The sequence below is a fragment of the Protopterus annectens genome, chromosome 2.part2 (genome assembly GCF_019279795.1).
Source record: "Protopterus annectens isolate FY-2018-M chromosome 2.part2, PAN1.0, whole genome shotgun sequence".
Classification (NCBI taxonomy): Eukaryota; Metazoa; Chordata; order Ceratodontiformes; family Protopteridae; genus Protopterus; species Protopterus annectens.
Genome location: NC_056730.1, coordinates 333,089,748 through 333,110,809, shown reverse-complemented (window position 1 = coordinate 333,110,809; position 21,062 = coordinate 333,089,748). Strand labels below are relative to the sequence as shown.

The following is a 21,062-nucleotide window of genomic DNA, read 5'->3' as shown; positions in this document are numbered from 1 at the left end:
TCACTAATCCTCCTCCTGAAAATTAAGGGAAAACGGGAACGGAGCAATTTATATAAAGTTAGTGTGAGTGAAAACTGCAAAAATAAAACGCATATAGTGCCTGGAGCTCAGTGATTATGCCCCGATATCTGGAAAAAGACAATCAGTTAAGAACTTTTACAACACAATACCCAATCTTAACAAATGTTAAGCACCCCCTGTTTCAGTTGTTAAGATCGGGTATCACACTACGCAGTAAAATCTGCCATAACTGACCAGCAAATGACAGAGGTAGTATAAAAAAAATCTGTTTCTGCCTGATCCCTGTGCTGGTAATGTGTCCCTGACTTTGTCTAAAGTAACAGAATCCCTTTCACCATCTTTCTAACAGTAATCACCAAGTGCTTTACTGCTTTGAAAGCTGGCAAATAAACTGAGAATTTTTTTTTCTGTAACTAGTAGTACATCTTGCAAATAAAGCTGCATGCGCTACAAAGAATTATGAATGGGTCTCCAACCACAATCCTTTACTATGCTCTTGAAGGGAATTTCTTGGCATCCATGTTTTGAACACATAAGACGGTTATCATAGGAGGTTACTAGGTTATCGACCCAGAGATCATTTCAGGACTAGTCATTTCATCCCAATGTAATACCATTGATACTCTAGTCAATATCCAGGACTATATTTATTAATGACTGCCCATGTCCAGGAGGGTTGTGGGCACGATCCCCGGTAAGAATTTATGATGCTCCATCCACTCGTCCAGGTTCTTTTTGAACAGTGTCATAGACGTGCTTGGCTACACATGAATTGCCAGCCTATTCCAAACACGTGCCAGTTGCTGAGAGACAAATCTGTCCCTCCAGCATGTCCTATTCAAGTTGCAGGCAATATTTAGGTCCCTGGAATGGGTAGCTCTAGTCCAGTTTGATTTATGGACGTGCAAGAAATTCATTAGGTTTGGATTGGAGATTGCTCTGTAAGCCAGGCATAAGTCTCTCCTAAGAAGTCTATACGATACGGACTATAGTTACAGGGACTTTAGTCGGTTTGTGTAAGGCACATGCTGGAATCCCTTGATCTTCTTAGTCATTTCATTGGCTAATTATATTTTGAAAAAGAGGAACTGGTTACCTGTTAATCAGGATCTGAAGAAGGCCTTAAAAGGCTGAAAGAACTCATCCAGGATTTTAACTTTTATTATTTTTTTACAGTGTTTTAACAATAAATCTTCTCTGTGGTGGCATCTCGTCTTTTTGATTTACTCTGCTAAAGAACAAGCTGCCTCTGACGACTCTAAGGAATTTATTTTATTATCTATTGTTATAGATAGAAACCTCTGAGGTCTCTCCAACTGCTACAGGTGCTTTGTACTGTACAGTACATGCAGAAAAGGGTGTTATACTCCACTATGGGCTGGATTAGTGATGAGTGGAGAGAGGTTACAACCTTCTTTGCTCTAGAGGCGATGCCTTTGTTAACCAAGTGTGCTATGCAGAAAGTCTTCCTTACTACAACAGGCAACTGGTGCTCAAAGTTAAGTCCGCAGTCTACTTGTGATCCCAGATCTCTTACCACTTCATAGATACATACTGCATTGTTGTTAATCTGACAGTGAAAAGGAACATTGTTTTTACTAAAAGGAATGCTTATGCATTTCTTTGCATTCAGTTTGAAACTGTGACTAAGACACCAGTCGGTCTGTGTAAGGCCCTCCTCAAGTATATTGACACTATCTGGGGATTCAACAATTGCACCTAATTTGCAGTCGTCTGAAAACTTAGTCAGCCACAGCCCCTTAGTTTTGGCCTGAACTTCTGAGAAGTATATACCAAACAGCAGAGGACCCAGCACTGACTCCTGTGGCATCCTGCTGGTGACATACCTGCTGGCTGATGTGGAGTCACCCACTTTGAAAGTGTGTGACTGATTTGTGAGCCAAATGGCAACCCATCTTACAACAAAGGTGTTTACATTCAGTTTGCTAAGTTTGTCGGTAATGCCCATGTGTGACATTGTGTCAAAGGCCTTTGCCAAGTTGAGGTATGCTGTGTTACGATTGGCAATCCACTCATAATCCTCTATATAAAAAAACTCTATGAAAATAACAATGGAAAGTGTTACTATGGTTTGTTTTCCTTTTTGTTAATGTACGTATATTCATGTCCTGACTTAAAATGTGACAATTTAATAAAGATGTAGTGCATGGAATGCTGTGATTACAATCAGATATTGTCAAAAAGACAAATCAGTTAAGTGTTTCTGTAGTGAGGGTCTCAATCTTAACAATTGATAAGAGCCCCTGCTTAAGTTTTTAAGATCAGGTAACACGCTAGGCAATATAACGTGCTAGTAGTGGCCAGCAAACGACAGTGGCAGAATTAAGAACAGATAATGCAACACTCTTGTCTTTTTAACAGCGTTCAGTAAGTGCTTTACAACCTTGAAAACCAGCAAAACATTGTGTTTTTTTTCTGTAACTACTAGTATATGGAGCAGATAAATCTCTGCAAATTACAAAAAAATTATGACTGGGTTTCTGTTCATAACCCTGTATTATGTGTTCTCAAAATGGACGCCAAGATTACCTCTCAACCTTTGCTCTCAAGATGAATTTATTGGCATCCATATCTCAAACATATAACACCATGGTTACAAATCAGAGATCCATTCACAATCCTCTTCTTTTTGTAAAAAAAAAAAAGTTAGTTATTTAACTGATATGTGGCAACAGTAATCAGATAAATAAAATCAGAAGTCTAAACAAATTAAAAATAAGTCGCTCAACATGATGACAAATGAAAGAGAATTAAAAATAAAATATAAAAATATTTTAATAATAAGACACACTGAAATGGGATCATTTTTGAGCTGGTGAATTAAAAATGACTGCAACTTCAAGCCTATGGATAGAGATACCTATGAAGACCACTCAAACTCCACACTAAATCAGCTCAATTACTAAACCAAGAAAAACTAGGTATAAGAAAAATCAACACTTTTAGATATTAGCCTTTACTTGCTATCACAACACCCTCTGAAAATCCTGAAGGGCAAGCTAAACTATATGATAACAACAACACAAATAAGTCAATGTTGTAACTCGGAAATCACATTTGGTAACTATGCAACATACAAATCAAGAAAAAAATAAAACACAAATCAATGGTCAATTATCTACCAGCTTTTCTTATACAACCAAGACAAGAGCAAGCAAAGCAGAAAGATATCGTGAAGACCAGAGCAGGCAAACACACCATAATCATGACACTACCATGAAGTCGTCACAATAGAAGCAAACAAATGTTGAGAATTAAACATACAGTAGTGTTGCATACTTTATATATTATTTAGTTTAATAAAAAAAATTAAAATACATGTAAAGTGAAATCACCCCATCTGCTTGCATTTATTCTTAGCAGTGATTACCTTTTTCGCTTGGCTTTAAACAAAATATCTTCAACGGTAGCTTTAAGGGAGCCAGACTCATCTTCCTTAAGGATCTCCCTGTAAGAAAAAAGGTTGATAATTTTCATTATATAACACAATATACAGGATTGTTTAACATTTTACACATACAGTGAAGATGACTCATTTAAATACTTCATCCTACCTATCTCATGCTGGGAGATGAGATAAGGACGAAAAAAAACAGAATTAAAACTGTCATTTGTTCCTAACATCTGGAACTGGCAACTAATGTACCTGAAATTTTTAAGGGAAGCACCCCTCATTTTAGTACTGAGACTATTTCTTTTTACTTTGCTTCAAGTATGTACAGAGGAGAAGGGGAATAACAAAATTAGCATCATATAAATACTGCTCCAACTGAAAAAGTCTGATTTAAATCTGAGCTTGAATATCATCATTAAAGCAAAATAGGTGACTCCAAGTGCCCCATCAATAACACACCTTTCAGCTCTGTAGCAGAGAGGGCTAAAACACTGACTGCATCCTAGACGGCCCAATGTCATCAAGTAACGAATACACTGGTGGAGCTGGTAAGGGACAATGGCAGTGAGCAGCTGATGAAGGCTCTCTTATCCTAGGGAAGGGAGGTGGTCTTGCCCACTGCAATGCTGCTCCCTACTGAAGATAAATGTATGCAGTGATGTGCTTTCCATGTGTACTTAGCTCTGGAAAGCCATGTCCACATGGTAGCCTTCACCTCAAGCACGTGCACAGATGCAAGTCCCTGCATCTATAAATATATACATCTGCTGCAGGATTAGGCCATAAAAACAGAAAACCTCCTAGTGGTTGACTGGATGAAAGACAGATCCACAACTGATTCTTGACTCATTCAAGTACAACAAAAGGGCATGACCGTAATGAATGCTTGTGGGTCAGCAGGCAACAAGGTGGAGTAAAACAAACAAAAATGATATTAGCACACTAAAACTGACAGTCCAAACAGAAGCAATAACTTCAACCTATTTCTCAATAGGTAAGTGGGTTTACTGAGACTCACATCATTAAAAAGTGCTGAATAAGGACCACAAAAGAAACCCTGCACATCACTCACTGAAGCAATGACTTCAACCTACTTCTCAATAGATAAGTGGTGTTTGCTGAGACTTAAACCGTTAAAGTACTGAATAAGGACCCACAAAAGACACCCTCAACATTACTCGCTTAACAAGATTTCATATACAACCAACCTACATCAGAGCTTACCAAAATTATATTACTAAACCTACAAAACTGAATAAAAATGTTTTATAGGAGGATAAGCCCCCTGCATACCCCATTCTCTCCCTTCACTGCATTCTCATTCTGCGGGCACACTATTTTATGGCATGAGAAGTACTGTGTTGCTGTATGAAACTTTTATATGAAATAATATGAAAATTTTACTTTATGTGACTAACCTCATACTAACAAATTCTAATACTTCGCATTTACTTTGTAATATTTTCCAACTAGCCAAGAACATTCATGCACAGGTTCATAGGTAGGTACTAGCCTATTGGCCCTAGGACCTATAACAGCATAGCCAAATGGTACCCTGGCTTTTGCCACCCAAGAAAATTATTTTCCTGTGCCCTTGTCAAGCAGAGCCACAGAAGTGATCCCCAGGATGAATTTCCTATCTCCCACACAATCATCAAGATTTTTCTTGAAGAATGCTAATGAGGAACTTTGCTTGACATAGATGGATAGTTTGTTCCAGAGTATGGGAAGTCTCAGGGATAGGAATCTATCCCTCCAGCATGTTCTGTTTATTGTGGTGACAAAATTTAGGTCCCTAGAGTGTGTAGCTTGGAGGTATTAAGTGGAGCATGTCCAACAGCTCTGGGTTTGACATAGCTTTGTATGTTAGGCAGAGATCACCTCCAAGTAGGTGATATGTGACAGAGTAAAGCTGGAGTTTTTTAGACAGTCTGCATACGGCATCTGTTTGAGGCCGGTAATCCTCTTTGTGAGGTATTTCTGTGGCCTTTCTAGTTGTTGTAGATGTCTTGTGAGGTACATACCAAAAGGGGCTTTGTGCTCTATAAAGGGTCTAATGAGTGATGAGTAAAGGGGAACAATGACCTCTTTTTTCCTGGATGAGAAACCTTTTGTGATGGGGTGTGCCACACAGAAGGATTTCCTGACTACTGTGGCGATGTGATCATCAAAGGAGAGACTACTGTCCACCTGTGTCCCAAGGTCTCTTATCACACTTTCGGTGTTAAGTAGACTACCGCCTATGTAGTAGTTCATGGGTACAGAGTTTTTACCAAAAGAGATGACAGTGCACTTTTTGGCATTGAGCTTGAGGCCATGGCTTTGACACCAGGCATCTGTCTCAGTGAGGCCCTTTTGTAGGATGCCCACATCATTAGGAGTTTTGATTATGGCTCCTAGTTTGCAGTCATCTGCAAACTTTGTTAGCCAAAGGCCTTCTGTGTTAGCCTGTACTTCAGAGAAGTAGATACCAAACAAGAGAGGACCTAGGACTGAACGCTGTGGTACTCCACTTGTCACTGGTCTGAAGTTGGATTCAGAGTATGCTACTTTCAAAGTGTGGGTTCTGTCAGTGAGCCAGTTGGCAGCCCATCTTGTGACATTGGGATTTATACCTAGTTTACTGAGTTTAGCTATAATTCCAGAGTGGGAGATGGTGTCAAAAGCCTTGGCGAGATCTAGATAGGCTGTGTGAACCACCTTACCCTCATCTACTGCATTGGTGACCGCTTCAAAGAAGTCTATCAGGTTTAGGAGACATGATCTGCCTATTACAAACCCGAACTGGGTAGGGTCCAGAGTTTGGAGATTACCAATGTCATTGTTTATAAGTTCCATTATATGTTCCATAGCCTTGCAGACCAGGCTCATCAGGCTAATGGGGAAGTTGTTCCCAGGGTCCATGGTGGCTCCCCCTTTGTGGAGTGGGATAACTGTTGCTGTGTGCCATTCAGTGGGCACAAAGTCAGAGGTGAAGCTATGATTGAACATGGTACTTAGGTGGGGTGCCAGTTCATTCTGTAGTTCATGTAGAAAGCAGCCTGGGATGTTGTCAGGACCCATGGATGCTGTGTTCTTGGCTTTGAAGAGTGTGTTTTTCACCTGTGCAGCTGTGATTACAGGAACTCTGCATTCTTCCGGTATAGAGATGGGCCCTTCAGGGGATGATAGAGGGGTAACATTAGCACTGAACCTATCTGCCAGGATGTTAGCAATATCAGTTGGTTCTGTATATTTAGTGCCACTGTGCTGTAACTCAGAGCAGATCTGAGTGTTGCCATTGAGATTCTTGAAATAGCTATAGAATGTAAGTGCTTATAAAGTGCAATTGTACAGGATTCAGCAGTCATACCTCTATTGTCCTTCAGCATGGGTGTCGTGAAGTTTGCCACCGGGATCCCAACAAGGTTACATATTCAGTCCACTTCTTTTCACAATTCTAACACATGACTGCACAGCTACGCATCAGTCAGACAGAATCATCGAATTTGCAGATGACACCACAGTAATCGACCTTATCAAGAAGGAAGACGAGGGGGCCTACAGGGAGAAGGTGAACCAACTCGTTCATTGGTGCACTGACAACTTAGCACTAATTGATGGGAAAACCAAGGAATATTATCATAGATTTTAAGAAGGGAAATAAGGCACACACACACCCATCATCATCAATGGTACCACATTGGAGAGAGTGAATAGCACCAAATTCCTAGGGGTACAAATCTCGCAAGGCCTAAGTTGGGCCACAAACACTTCCTACCTTATAAAGAGAGCCCAAAGAAGCCTCCACTTCCTTAGAAGACTTTGTAGAGCTAACCTCCCCCCATAGGTCCTACTTACCTTCTACAGAGCCACGACTGACAGCGTACTGAGAACGATCATTATTGTCTGGTATGGAAACTGCTCTCAAGCTAATCGGAAAACACTGGATAAGATTGTTAAAACAGGCCACAAAAATCATTGGCTCCAACCTTCAATCCCTACAGGACATAATATTCAAACAGATGCTATGGTAGAGTCCAAAACCTATTGAGGGATATATACCATCCAGCTTATGGACTGATGACACCACAGTAATCGACCTTATGGACTGATGCCAACAAGGACGTGCTACAGAAGCATTAGATGCAGGACATCCAGATTCCATAACAGCTTCTTCCCACATGCTACCAGACTGCTGAACAACAAACCCATAACCTAACCTGCTAAATGGGTACAACATTATTATGTGCAATACGTAACATATTTACATAACTATCTACATAGCTAACTTTACACATCTCTATCGGCACTATGAAATATGTAAACTGTAAGCTTATGGCATACATATATTGGGGATGGGTAAGTTTTTTTACATCTGTGCCTCTATTTATTTATAGTACTATTTGTTATATATCCTTATATTTTTAAGACTGTTCCTGTTGTATTTGTTTCTACTGTAAAAAACTTTCAAATTTTATTTTACTGTATTTATTTTAGTATCTTGTTTTGATTTCCATTTTTAGTATTTTTCAATTATTTTGAATTTAATCTCTTGTGGGAGGACAGGCTGGATTCTGCCCTTCTGAGCTGGGAATTTCTGGACACAGGCTTATTGTGCCTGCTTATCTGAACCGTTTCTTTCTGAAAATGGTGCACCTTGTTGCTGTAGCATAGGCCAGATTCAGGCCTGCTGAATCTAGCTTTGTTTGTATAACTTGAGCACTGATCCAGGCCGTCTTTTATTGGAGAAGGTTCCCCTGCACCCTAGTAGCAGGAGTGTGTAGTTGGAACTTGTCTGATTGAAGACTGCTGGAACAGGGCTCAGTTTTGAGCTATTTTCTGGTTAACTGGGTTGTTGTCTGTCTTTCGGCTTTTCCCGGTTAGGGGTCGCCACAGCGGAACTCCGGTCCGCTAAGGATTGGCAGTAGATTTTCACGAACGCCGAGCTGCCAGCTCAACGTTCAACCTTCAACAAAGGCACGCCCATTTACGCATGTCTTTCTAACGCCCACCCAGCCGTGGGGAAGACATGCAGACTCCACACAGAAGGCACTCCCCACACTCCAGTGGAGAATCGAATGGGAGAACCTCTTGCTGAGAGGCAACAATGCTACTGCTGCTTGTTTAAATCAGTTTGTTAATTTTCTATTGTTTTATATATATTAAAAAAAATTGCACTTTATTCATCTGCTTTTACTGTATTTGTGTTTCTTCCTACGTTATTACTAGGGGCATCGACTAAAACTCTGATCTGAGCTATATAACAATAAGTATCCTTTTCGGTGCATTTAAAGTGTTTTTTTTTTTATTGTATTTGCTTTATTTTCTGGAAAAAAAAATACTTGTTTCCAGCCTTTCTAAGCCAGTATAGTCCAGTTTTCAGGTTAGTTCTGAATTCAGGGCTGTGTTACAAATCTCTGTGTTTGCCCATAACTTACTTGGACAGAAGGAAGTTTCTCTGCTCACCTGTAAAAGAAGGGAGCTTTGAGCAGTCTATCTGTCCCTGAAGCAGTGGTTTCAGCCCAGAAATTAGTAGTTTATTGGCCATTTTGGGCTGCTTTCTCTCTTTCATTTCCTTGCTATAAAAGCCGCATTTGCCCAGTTTTGCGCGCCAGGCAGCTAGGTTATAACTACTCCCGGCTCCACAAAGTCTCCACTTCAATTTTTCCCTTGGAACTAGACAAACTTTCAACTTAAGCACTCAAGCCATTCATTTCTCAGCCAGATACTTGCTCAAAACTCACTTGGAACTAGACAAACTTTCAACTTAAGCACTCAAGCCATTCATTTCTCAGCCCGATACTTGCTCAAAACTCATAGCAAGCATTTATAAACCCTAGCACTAGACCCCCCTATACTGTACAGAAGGACAAGGCCCTCTATTCGACCTTACCAGCCAATCAGTAAAACAGTTCACTGTACCTATCCAGGCATGTCCAAAGGGCAGTTTCAGGTGTACTCTCCAGTCCAACTAGTGAATTTGGGCATTTTGAGGCAATGTTACAAGTGCCTCACATACACAGAAAACCTCTCCTCCTACCACCAAACACTAATACATGCGAAAGATGCAATTATACAGCCAAACTGGAGGCTAAGCTCTCGCAACCCAAGACTGGATCAGACAGTCAAGAGGAGAAGGGAAATATCTGCATCACACCACCAGTCTCACATAGACCCATTAAACCTGCACTGGCAAAAAACATGCATAAATAAACAAAAACATACTCGGAAGCTCTAAATAAAAATCTGCAAAAGCAACAGAGATCTCCAAAGCACACATCCAAGCAACCTCCAACCCCCAACACAAACTATTAAACACATATTTCACAAAACCAGTGCACCACGCAATCACAGCCCTTAAGGCAAAATAATATACCCAACACACTAATAATAGTTGGGCTCTATAGTCAGGCACACTGATGTCCCACTCACTAGGCTGAATAAGGAGGTTACTGCTATGTGGCGGATCCTGGCACCCAACAGGCAGCTAACACAAGCACTCAGATCACTCCAGAACAAGTACAAATACGACTCAGTCATTGTCCATGTTGGTGTAAATGACCTGGAGCCATACCTCCCTGGACTACATGAAGAGAGACATGGAAGAGCTCTCTGATCATGTAGCCCAGGCCAGTATGACCCTGACTAGTATCCTGCCCTCACCAAGAATGATACCACGGTATAAAGAAAAAAAATCATCAATTTCAACAACTGGCTAAATTTCTGGTGTCATTCAAAGGGGATCCAGTGTCTGTCCACCTGGGATGACATGCTCGACAAGCCACGCTGCTTCACTAGAGACGGCTTGCACCTGTCACCCTTAGGCTTTCAAATACTGGCCAAGGCTCTTGCCACCCCCATACTGCCTTTTTTAGGCAAGTCTCAAAAGACAAACCCACCGCCGTAAATAGCACAAGTAACAAAAAACTGAGGGTAATGCTACTCAGTGCCAGAAGTCTAAACCTCAAAATGCACGCACTCGAGGCACTCCGCAGTATATGTGCAGTAACAGAAACCTGGTATAAGGCTCCAGAGAGCACCCCAGCACTACCAGGCTACAACTCATACCATACATTTCGGCCACAGAACCCGGACCGAAATACAAAAGGCGGGGGCATATCCATATTCATTAAGGATACCCACACCTCCAGGTTAGTGGCACAACACAGTGCTTCAGAGATCATCCACGTGCAAGTAACAACAGGCAAAATTGCAATTCAAATTGTAGCTTGCTACAGATCACCCACCATGTCCCAGGACCCTCATTCCGCATTTCTGGAAACACTGGGAAACATAAAGGTCCTACCAAACACCCTAATATTGGGTGATTTCAATTACCCAAACATTAACTGGGAAAACTACTCAAGAACTAGCTCCCTTGCCCAACATTTCCTAGAATTTATAAACTCAAACGCCCTGGGTCAACTGGTCAACACTCCCACCAGAGGTGACAACATTTTGGACCTGATCATCACCAACATGGGCGACTGGAGTTCCACATCAGAGGTCAACCCCTCGCTGGTTAGATCTGACCATAAACAAATCATTCTGGATATCCACATTCCGCCCCCCACCCTCGGACAAGGAAACTACCATGAAAAACTTTTCAAAAGCAAACTTCACGTTACTTAAGACCGAGGTGGAAAGTTTCAAAGCCCCCATACTAAAGGAAGTTATCCCATCCAAGCTGCAAAATCCTTAACTAATGCATTCTACAGGCACCTACAAGAATGCATGGATCGTGCTATCCCAAGCAAAACGAAGACTCACTCCTCCAAGAAAATCAGTCTGGTGGACCCCTGCCATAAACAAGCTATACAACAGGAGGAGGAAACTAGTACAGAAAAGAGTAAAATCCCAAGAAGGAAAGACATCCCTGATCAATATCAGCAAGAAACTACAATCCCTCATAAAATCATCCAAGGCGAGCTTCGAAAGAAAAATTGCCAAGGACTCCAAAGATAAACAAGGCATTCTTTAGCTATGTCAAATCTGCTCAGAGTTGGTGCAGAATAGCACAAAATACACTGAACTGACCGATATCGCGAAGATCCTGGCAGACAGGTTCAGTGCAAATTTCACCCCCCCCTCACCCCCAAAAGGGCCCATAACCATACCAGAAGAATGTAGAGCCCCTGAAATCACAGACACTCAGGTTAAAACAGCCCTCTCCAAAGCCAAAAACCCAGCATCAATGGGACTGGACGGTGTCCCAGGCTGCATCCTACACAAGCTCAAAAACAAACTAACCCCTCATCTAAACACACTGCTCAAACTCAGCCTCTCCATGGGCTACGTACCCATAGAGTGGGGCACAGCAACTGTTATTCCGCTCCACAAAGGTGGAGCCACAACAGACCCTGGTAACTATCGCCCCATAAGCCTGACTAGCTTGGTCTGCAAGGCTATGGAGTGCATCATCATGGAACTCATTAACAGAGACATTGGGAACCTCCAAACACGGGACCCTGCCCAGTTCGGATTTGTTAAGGGCAGATCATGCCTCCTAAACCTGGTGGACTTCTTTGAGACAGTTACCAAGGCTATAGATGACGGAAAGGTGGTACACACAGCCTACCTAGACCTTGCAAAGGCCTTCGACAACATTCCACATTCTGGTATTATAGACAAGCTCAACAGCCTGAACATAAACCCCTAGGTCACAAGATGGGTTGCCAACTGGCTCACGGACAGAACCCACATGGTGAGAATTGCGGGAGCTAGGTCCAACTCTAAACCAGTTACAAGTGGCGTTCTCCAGGGCTCAGTCCTAGGACCCCTCTTGTTCGGCATATACTTCTCAGAGGTACAGGCAAGCACAGGAGAACTATTGCTGACCAAGTTCGCAGACGACTGCAAACTAGGGGCTATAATTGACTCTCCAGCTGGCACAGACATCCTTCAAAAGGGTCTCACTGACACGGATACCTGGTGTCAAAATCACGGCCTCAAGCTAAATGCCATAAAGTGCATAGTCATCCCCTTTGGGAAAAACAAAGTACCCACAAACTATCACATAGGTGGTAGCCCCCTAAATACGGAAGATGTAATAAGGGATCTGGGGACCCAAGTAGATCGCAATCTCTCCTTTGATAATCACATTGCCAAAATGGTTAGAAAATCCTTCTATGTGGCCCACCTAATCACAAAAGAGTTCCCATCCAGATCAAAAGAGATCATTGCGCCCCTCTACTCATCACTCATCAGACCCATCATAGAGTACAACTCCCCATTTGGGATGTACCTTACAAGACACCTGCAACAGCTGGAAAGACCACAGAAGTACCTCACCAAGAGGATCACTGGCCTCAAACAGATGCCCTATGCAGCTCGACTGAAGAAACTCCAGCTGTACTCGGTTGCATACCGCCTACTCAGAGGTGATCTCTGCCTGACATAAAAGGCCATGTCCAACCCAGAATTGATGGACATGCTCCACCTAAAGAAAACCATATTCCCCTCGAGCCACACGTTCTAGGGATCTAAACCTCACCACAACAATAAATAGGATGTGCTGGAGTGATAGATTCCTGTCCCAGAGACTTCCTATGCTTTGGAACAAGATTCCAATCTATATTAGGCAGAGCTCCTCGCCAACACTCTTCAAGAGAAACCTTGACGAGTGGATGGGAAACAGAAAGTTTACCCCGGGTATCACTTCAGTGGCTTTGCTGGACAGAGGCACAGGGAACTAATCTAAGGGGGTGGCAAAAGCAAACACATCCTGGCTAGGCTTATAAATGCCTTCAGGCAGATAGCCTAGTACCTACCTATGAACCTATCACTAGGCTATCTAGCTTCCTTTTGTAAACTGTAATTTTCTTATGGTAGAAGCCTGAGTATCGAAATTCCATGCAGTGATACTCACTTTTTCCTCTGCATTAATCTGTATGACAATAAAGTTTATTTTGACTTAAATGTTTGAGATTGGAATATACCTCTAGGGTTACCGCCTGTCCCACTTTGCGAGGGACAGTCCCTCTTTGGGCAGCTGTGTCCTGCAAAAAAAATTGAAAAAATGGCAAATGTCCTGAGATTTTAGGACAAAAATTTTCCTACATTTTCTTTAATAGTTGCATAAAACAGTTACTTTGTATCTGAAACACCTAAATGTTATAAAAAAAAAAACAGAATAAGCAACTATAATGCTACAAGAATAAGCTTTTATTTAGGCAAAAAAAGTGAAGTTCTGTCCTTTGTACTGGCTGCGGGTATGTTTTGCCCTGCAAAATCTGACGTTTCTACAAAAAATTTCCCACTTTGGGCAATTGAAAAGGTGGCAACCCTATATACCTCTCATTCTGCCTAGTCTACTAAAATGCATATACCACACACCTTTTATAAAATGCCAGAACTGTCTCATGGGCAATATTACTTAAATCCCTCCCTGACAAGCAGAATTACTTTTACTCAAGACTAAATTTCTTTTGAACTGGATATTTTTCAAATAAAAACTCTATTCTCCCCCAAACTACAACTGGCATCCTGAAATAAGACAGCTTTGGAGGAAATTTGTATAAAGGACACACTGTCCATGCATATCTTTGTGAACTAACAGCTCACACAACTGGGAGGCTTCAAGCTAAAAGACCCAGAAATTACCATGACTGGTACACAGAACACTCACATCCGTTGTTAAGCTTACTTAAATTTAATACTGCAACTCTTGTCTTTCTACAGATTACAATATAAAGGCAAACTTTGCTGATAATCCAGTGATTTCAGCCTTGTTGGGGTTATTTAAAAATATTTGTCTGCTTTATCTGGCATTCTTTTTCTCAGAGATAAATCACCTTTGTCTTGCTGGTTACCTGTTTCAACAAAATGGAATGCAAATATGCATTTACATGACAGGATTTTTTTTTATCCCTCATATACAGAAATCCTAAGTGAACATCCTTTACTTTCTTCTGTAATAACTCAAACTAAGTTGGGTAATAAAATAGTTAAAACTACACTGTTAAGTATCTCAGCCCTCTTTGCCACGCCTATTAATAACTCTACATCCTTGTCTTTGGGGAGGGGAGAATTCAATTTAAACTACGAGACTGCATTAGCTCCATAACTTGAGACCACCATTACAAAACTGAAACCAGGAGCTCAAGTCAGATGACGACACAAAGCAAATTCAAATATGGATCTTTATTAGTTCTTAAATCTCCTTAAAACAGCATAATTCATTAAAACTTAATCCACAGAACTTACTGGGCAAGAGAAAACATGGTTTGGTCTCTAAATACTCAAAAAGCAGGTGGGCATGAGGGGAGTAGGAGGGACTTTTGGTCCAACATGTCCTGGCAATGCCCCAGATTAATATATGGTGGCACAAAGTGGAGATTTGTTACAAGATTAAAGATTCTTGGAATACCTTGATTAACAGGCTGCAGATAGAATTTTCAAAATAGATACATATTAAACAGACACACATAAAAAACTGCCGTTTGCTGTTACTAAATGCGTTACTCGTAATTTGTTGGCCAAACCTAATCTTCTTGGTTCACCTTTTTTATTATTTCCATGATGGTCTTAAGTTCTAGAAGCTTTCAAATGTGAACGCTCATCTGTGGAGTAATTGTGCAAGAAGAGAAATGAGAGAGGATGGTGGGTGTGTATGTTTATGCATTTTACCTTGCAAGATTTTTACTGTAAAGTTTTTTTTTTTCCTCACTGAAAAATGCAATCAAATGCTGCGATGTCATACAACTGGTGTTCTACACTGCCAGCTAAAAAGTAAACATCTCTGTGAAGCAATACAGTGTCTATACTGAATGCTTACTATGCGCTACATCAGTATACAACACACTGGGATGCAATCCACAGACAGTAACGGGAGGCACCAAACCCTTCAAATAACAGAACACAATGTTTTTGCAGGAAACAAGCCCCCCCCCCCCAAAAAAAAAACATGCTTGCTTTTAAGTAACTCTAAAATCCCCCTTATTAACTGAACAGTCAAATATTTTGTGTAACACAACTGCATCTTTTACATCTGCTTCAGCTGCCATTGCAGTGTTTTAGGCACAATCCATTATACTTCCTTCTGAATACAGCCTTATTCGTCTGTACTCAAAATATATGCTACATACAAATCTTTCCTTAATAATTCTGACAATTCACTTCAGAATTACAAAGCTTTCAAACCAATGCAGTGCTGCTCAGTGAGAAAATATGCTGATATGTCTTATTTAATCTGCATCACTCTTCAACAATTACTAATGTTAGGTTTACGTGGTTTTTGAAAACCCATCTATAATGTCCTAGAAAGGTTTTGAAGTAGGCTTATTGCATAGTTTCAGTATTAGATAGCTACTACATTTTGATATGCATCTCATTAGGTAGTAATGAAGACTTTATTTCATTCCTAGTACTCTTCACTTCACAATGCTCCATCTTTTCAATATAATCTAACCAGCTTTTCCACAGCAGTCTCCAAAATTGTCAGCTATCACCAATGCCTGCCATTTTGCATCTGCTTTTAATCTGCCAGCCTAATACTGCACTCTGCAAAAGCCACGTTGTAAAATGTATTTTTTTTTTTTTAGCAAAAAGTCAGTCTATCCAAAATGTTGTCTAATACTGTCACAGAAAGAAACTTTATGAAACCTTTCACTGAAAGTCACTCTATCCAAAATGTTATGCAATACTATCACAGAAAAACTTTATGAAGCCTTTTGATCAGTCACTCTATACAAAATGTTCCCTAATACTGTCACATAAACAAAATTTATGAAGTCTTTTGGTAAAGTGCACACATTTCTGTATTTGATCATGCATTTAGCAATACTACAGAAATTTCACTTGTGTTGTCTTAATATACTTCTTGTTCACCGTTAGACAAAAAGTCACGGTCATGTACTGCCACAGAAAATTATTTGCAAAACATAGGCCGCGGTGGTTCAGCGGTTAGCGTTGTCACTTCACAGCAAGAGGTTCTCCCGTTCGATTCTTGGCTGGAGAGCCTTCTGTGTGGAGTCTACATGTCCTCCCTGTGGCCGAGTGACGTTAAAGACATGCAGGTAAGTGCGTGCGTGAATGGGCGTGCCTTCTTTGAAGGTTGGGCATCAGGCTGGCAACTCGGCACCGTAAAAATCCACTGCCAATCATTAGCAGATGGGAGTTCCGCTGTGGTGACCCCTAACCGGGAAAAGCCGAAAAACTTTGCTTTTTACACAAACCTTAACTTCTTTACGTAATTACCAAGTCCCAACGTGGATATGTACTCATACCTGTTGAATCTTTCCTGAATGTTGCAGTTCCCAAAAGAACTGTTCATAGGTTCACAGGTTGGTACTAGGCTATCGGCCCTAGGGCCTATACAAGCCTAGCCATAACAATTCCCTGGCTATTTCTTCCCACACTATTTACTTCCCTGGACCCTTGTCTGGCAGGGCAACTGACATGATCCCCGGGATGAATTTCCTTTCTCCCATTCAATCATCAAGGTTCCTTTTGAAGAGGGCCAGAGAGGCGCTCTGCTTGACATGTATGGGCAGTCTATTCCACAGTCTGGGGAGTCTCTGGGTCAGAAACCTATCCCTCCAGCATGTTTTGTTTATTGTGATGACAAGGTTTAGATCCCTGGAGCGTGTGGCTCTGAGGGATTGGAATTTCTTTAAGTGGAGCATGTCCAACAGCTCTAGGTTTGACATGGCCTTGTATGTTAAGCAGAGATCGCCTCTGAGTAGACGATATGCGACAGAGTATAGCTGGAGTTTTTTTAAGGCGGTCAGCGTAGGGCATCTGCTTTAGGCCTGTGATTCTTTTAGTGAGGTATTTCTGCGGCCTTTCCAGTTGTTGCAGATGTCTTGAGAGGTACATACCAAATGAGGCGTTGTATTCTATAATGGGTCTAATGAGGGATGAGTATAGTGGGACAATGATCTCCTTTTTTCTGAATGTAAAGCCCTTAGTTATGAGGTGTGTCACATAGAAGGATTTCCTGACTGTTGTGGGGATGTGGTTATCGAAGGTGACACCACTGTCCACCTGTGTCCCTAAGTCTCTCATCACACTTTCGGTATTTAGTGTACTGCCACCTATGTGGTAATTCATGGGTACATGTTTTTTTCCCAAAGGGGATAACTATACATTTCTTGGCATTGAGCTTGAGCCCTTGGCTCTGGCAACAAGCATCTGTTTCTGTAAGGCCCTTTTGTAGCGTATCCACATCATTTGGGGATTCAATAATGGCTCCCAGTTTGCAGTCATCTGTGAACTTTGGTAGCCGGAGTCCCTTAGTGTTGGCCTGTACTTCAGAGAAGTAGATGCTAAACATGAGCTGTCCCAGGACTGAACCCTGAGGCACTCCACTTGTCACTTGTCTGGAGTCTGCCACTTTTACAGTGTGGGTTCTGTCAGTAAGCCAGCTGTCAACCCATCGACAGGGGATTAATGCCCAGCTTAGTAAGTTTATGATTCCAGAGTGGGGGATGGTGTCAAAGGCCTTGGCGAGGTCCAGATAGGCTGTGTGGACCGCCTTACCCTCGTCCATGGCTGTGGAGACTGATTCAAAGAAGTCAAACAGGTTCAGGAGACAAGATTCGCCCTTCACGAACCCAAACTGGGTGGGGTCCAGTGTTTAAAGGTTGCCAATGTCTTTGTTTATAAGTTTCATGATAATACGTTCCATGGCCTTGCACAGACTGATGAGGCAGTAGTTCCCGGGATCCAAGGTGGATCCCCCTTGTGGAGTGGGATAACTGTAGCTGTGCGCCACTTAGTGGGCACGAAGCCTGAGGTGAGGCTATGATTAAACATGACACTTAGGTGAGGTAGCAGTTAATTTTGTAGTTCATGGTATACACAGCCCAGGATGTCATCTGGTCCCATGGATGCTGTATTCTTAACTTTGGAGAGTGCGTTTTTTACCTGTGTGGCCATTATTACCGGAATTTGACAATCTTACAGTATTGAGATGGGCCATTTAGGGGGTGAGAGGGGGGTGAAGTCGGCACTGAATTGATCTGCCAGGATATTGGCAATATCCTTGGGATCAGTATATTTAATGTCATTCTGTTGTAGCTCAGAGCAGATCTGAGCAATGCCATTTAGATTATTGACATAGTTATAAAATGCCTTGTATTTGTCTTTGGAATCTTTGGCAATTTTATTTTCATAACTAGCTTTGGTGGATTTTATGAGGGATCTCAGCTTCTTACTGAGGCTGATAAGGGAGTTTTTTGCATCCTGGGATTTTCCTCTTTTTTTTTTTACTTTTTATTTTATTTTTTTTATTGAACATTTGTTGACCGGGAAAGTCCGAATAGGTTCCACAGATCCTGTTTTCAGCAGAGGCCCGGGGAGAAATGCTCCAGAAGCATGTCTTTAGAATTTTCTTTTCTGCAACAGTTTCTTCCTTTTGTTGTAATTTCACTCTCTCCAGTTACTCTACATAACATATGTGATCCTTTAAATTACATGAGTTATTAACTGGCCCACAACTGGACATGCTAGGGAACATGATAGAAAAATCCATGAAGCACTGAATTATCAGTAAAGTTTGCTTGTATAAATGTGTATTCTGTAGGAAAAAAATCCATAAAACATCGGCCTTCAAACTGCTAAGGTCCAGAAATGCATACTTTTTCCCATAAGCTGTTACAAAGGTATACACAGCTAACTTTAAACTGAATTAGCACATTCAGTATAATCTTCTTCTTCTTTCGGCTTTTCCCAGTTAGGGGTCACCACAGCGGATTACCTGTCCGCTCATGATTGGCAGTGGAGTTTTTACGGTGTTGAGTTGCCAGCCCGGCACCCAACCTTCCACAGAAGGCACACACTCACGCCTAGGGCCAATTTAGAGTGTCCAATCCACCTACAGCATGTATTTGGGATGTGGGAGGAAACCTGAGCACCCGGAGGAAACCCACGCGACCAAATTCAGTATAACAAAATAGTTAAAAACAGGATTTCATGTATCACTAGCATTTGACATGAGTCATATTTCTCTTGGTCTCATTCTGTCTCTATACACACACACATTACACTGACTGCGTGAACTGTAAATAAGGCCTAATGGATTTTACAGATACCAACCAAGATAAAAATCATTTTCTCATACTGTATTTTGCTATCATAAACTGCCCTCAGTATCATTCACTGCCATCCTTCAGAACCAGTGATATCTACACTGTGTATCAAGAAAATGTCCCCTACCTTGTGTGTTTTATTCATTACCAGTGCTGAAAATGCTATCCTGTATTTGTCCTCAGCTATAAATGAGACTGACAACACAGCTAGGTGTTCCAGGCAAATTAATGCATTTCTGTGTCTATGTTTAATTATTAGCTCACGGCTAAATAAAACAGCCTTAGTTATCCAAGCATACTGGCTTCATCATCACCCCAAACCTGTTTAACTTTGCCCCATGTATAACAGTTTTCAATTGAATCACGGCCAAACCTCATCAGAATTAGGGACAAATCCAGGAAATATATATATATATATATATATATATATATATATATATATATATATATATATATATATATATATATATTGATTACTTAAGTATTATTCACCACTTTGATCCAAAGGTCATAAGTTACACAGGATCAAGAGGGGCTGAGCTACATTTATATCAAAATCAGGAACTGTTGAGGTCTATGTGCATATTAAAAAATTGGAAGAAGAACAGCTGAAGTGTACCACATAAATCCTTTATTGACGATGAGCGCTTTCGCCCGTAACCATGAATGAACAGGACTTCATCAATGTATATTAAACTGAAAAGTTCCGGGACACCTCAAATGGTATGTGTAGTCCTCACCAACTGTGAGTGTGCTGTCAAAATCAAGCAGCAGCAGATTGGACACTGTAGTACTGCACATATCCATCCGTCCACAACCCTTTTCCCCACTTTTGCACATGAGGTCGAGGTATCACTTCAACAGTGACAATCATCTACAACCAAGATTTACACCGCCGGATGGCTAGTACTACACATATATCCCTTCGAATAAACATTGTCTGGTGGAGTAAAATCACTGTCATTTCCTTTATTACAGCAAACACACTTCTAACTGGCAATCATTCTTATAGGACAGTATCAAAGATCAACAGTAATTTTATCAAAATGAAAATCAGCTATTAGTTTTTCAAGAAAATTAAATTAGCCAAAGAGAAAAGCGTTATATGGGGCTAAATAAAACAGTAATCAATTAATTAAGAATACAACACTAACCACGTCCGTTCATAGCCTCCTTCCCAGCGTTTAGTTCTATCAGGCTCATCGTCCATTTAGAAGCGCTTTTAATCAACACACCAGAACCGTATTAAGTTCTACACAGCAAGCCAAAAGAAGAAACCAAACAAAAGTCCTCTAAAGACACAACTTCTTCAAACACGGGAATGACTGCACACTTCTAATATTCACAACCCATACAGCTTAAGAAGCGATCAAAACTACAACTAGTCGCAACTTGGAAACAGTACACGATGATATACGTCGACGCGGGTTAATGACTTATACACGTTGCGTTGTTTACTTTTTTCCTCTCTCTTTCTCTCTCTCTCTCTCAATACTGAGGATTGAAGTCACTAAATAATGATGTATATTTCAGTTTCACACTATATCCTTCAGAAAATGCATATTAACACAAATCCTATTATTCTAACAACTTCCTAAATTTGTAAAAGCAAT

The 21,062-nt window shown here is 41.0% G+C and overlaps 1 protein-coding gene across 2 annotated transcripts in view; it reads right to left on the bottom strand.

Annotated features, from left to right (window-relative positions):
* GTF2H2C (GTF2H2 family member C) overlaps window positions 1-20,832 on the bottom strand; it is a 736,228-nt gene extending 715,396 nt beyond the window's left edge. The window contains exons 1-2 of one of the 2 annotated variants that reach the window (XM_044063887.1): window positions 20,604-20,832; window positions 3,413-3,490 (exon numbers count right to left, since the gene is read on the bottom strand). In XM_044063887.1, coding sequence (XP_043919822.1) covers window positions 3,413-3,490; window positions 20,604-20,659 — 134 coding nt within the window. In that variant the 5' untranslated portion in view covers window positions 20,660-20,832. Of the gene's footprint in view, window positions 1-3,412; window positions 3,491-20,603 lie in introns of those variants that run through there. The other variant, XM_044063889.1, reaches the window with a different exon arrangement.
* Window positions 20,833-21,062: the final 230 nt, after the last annotated feature.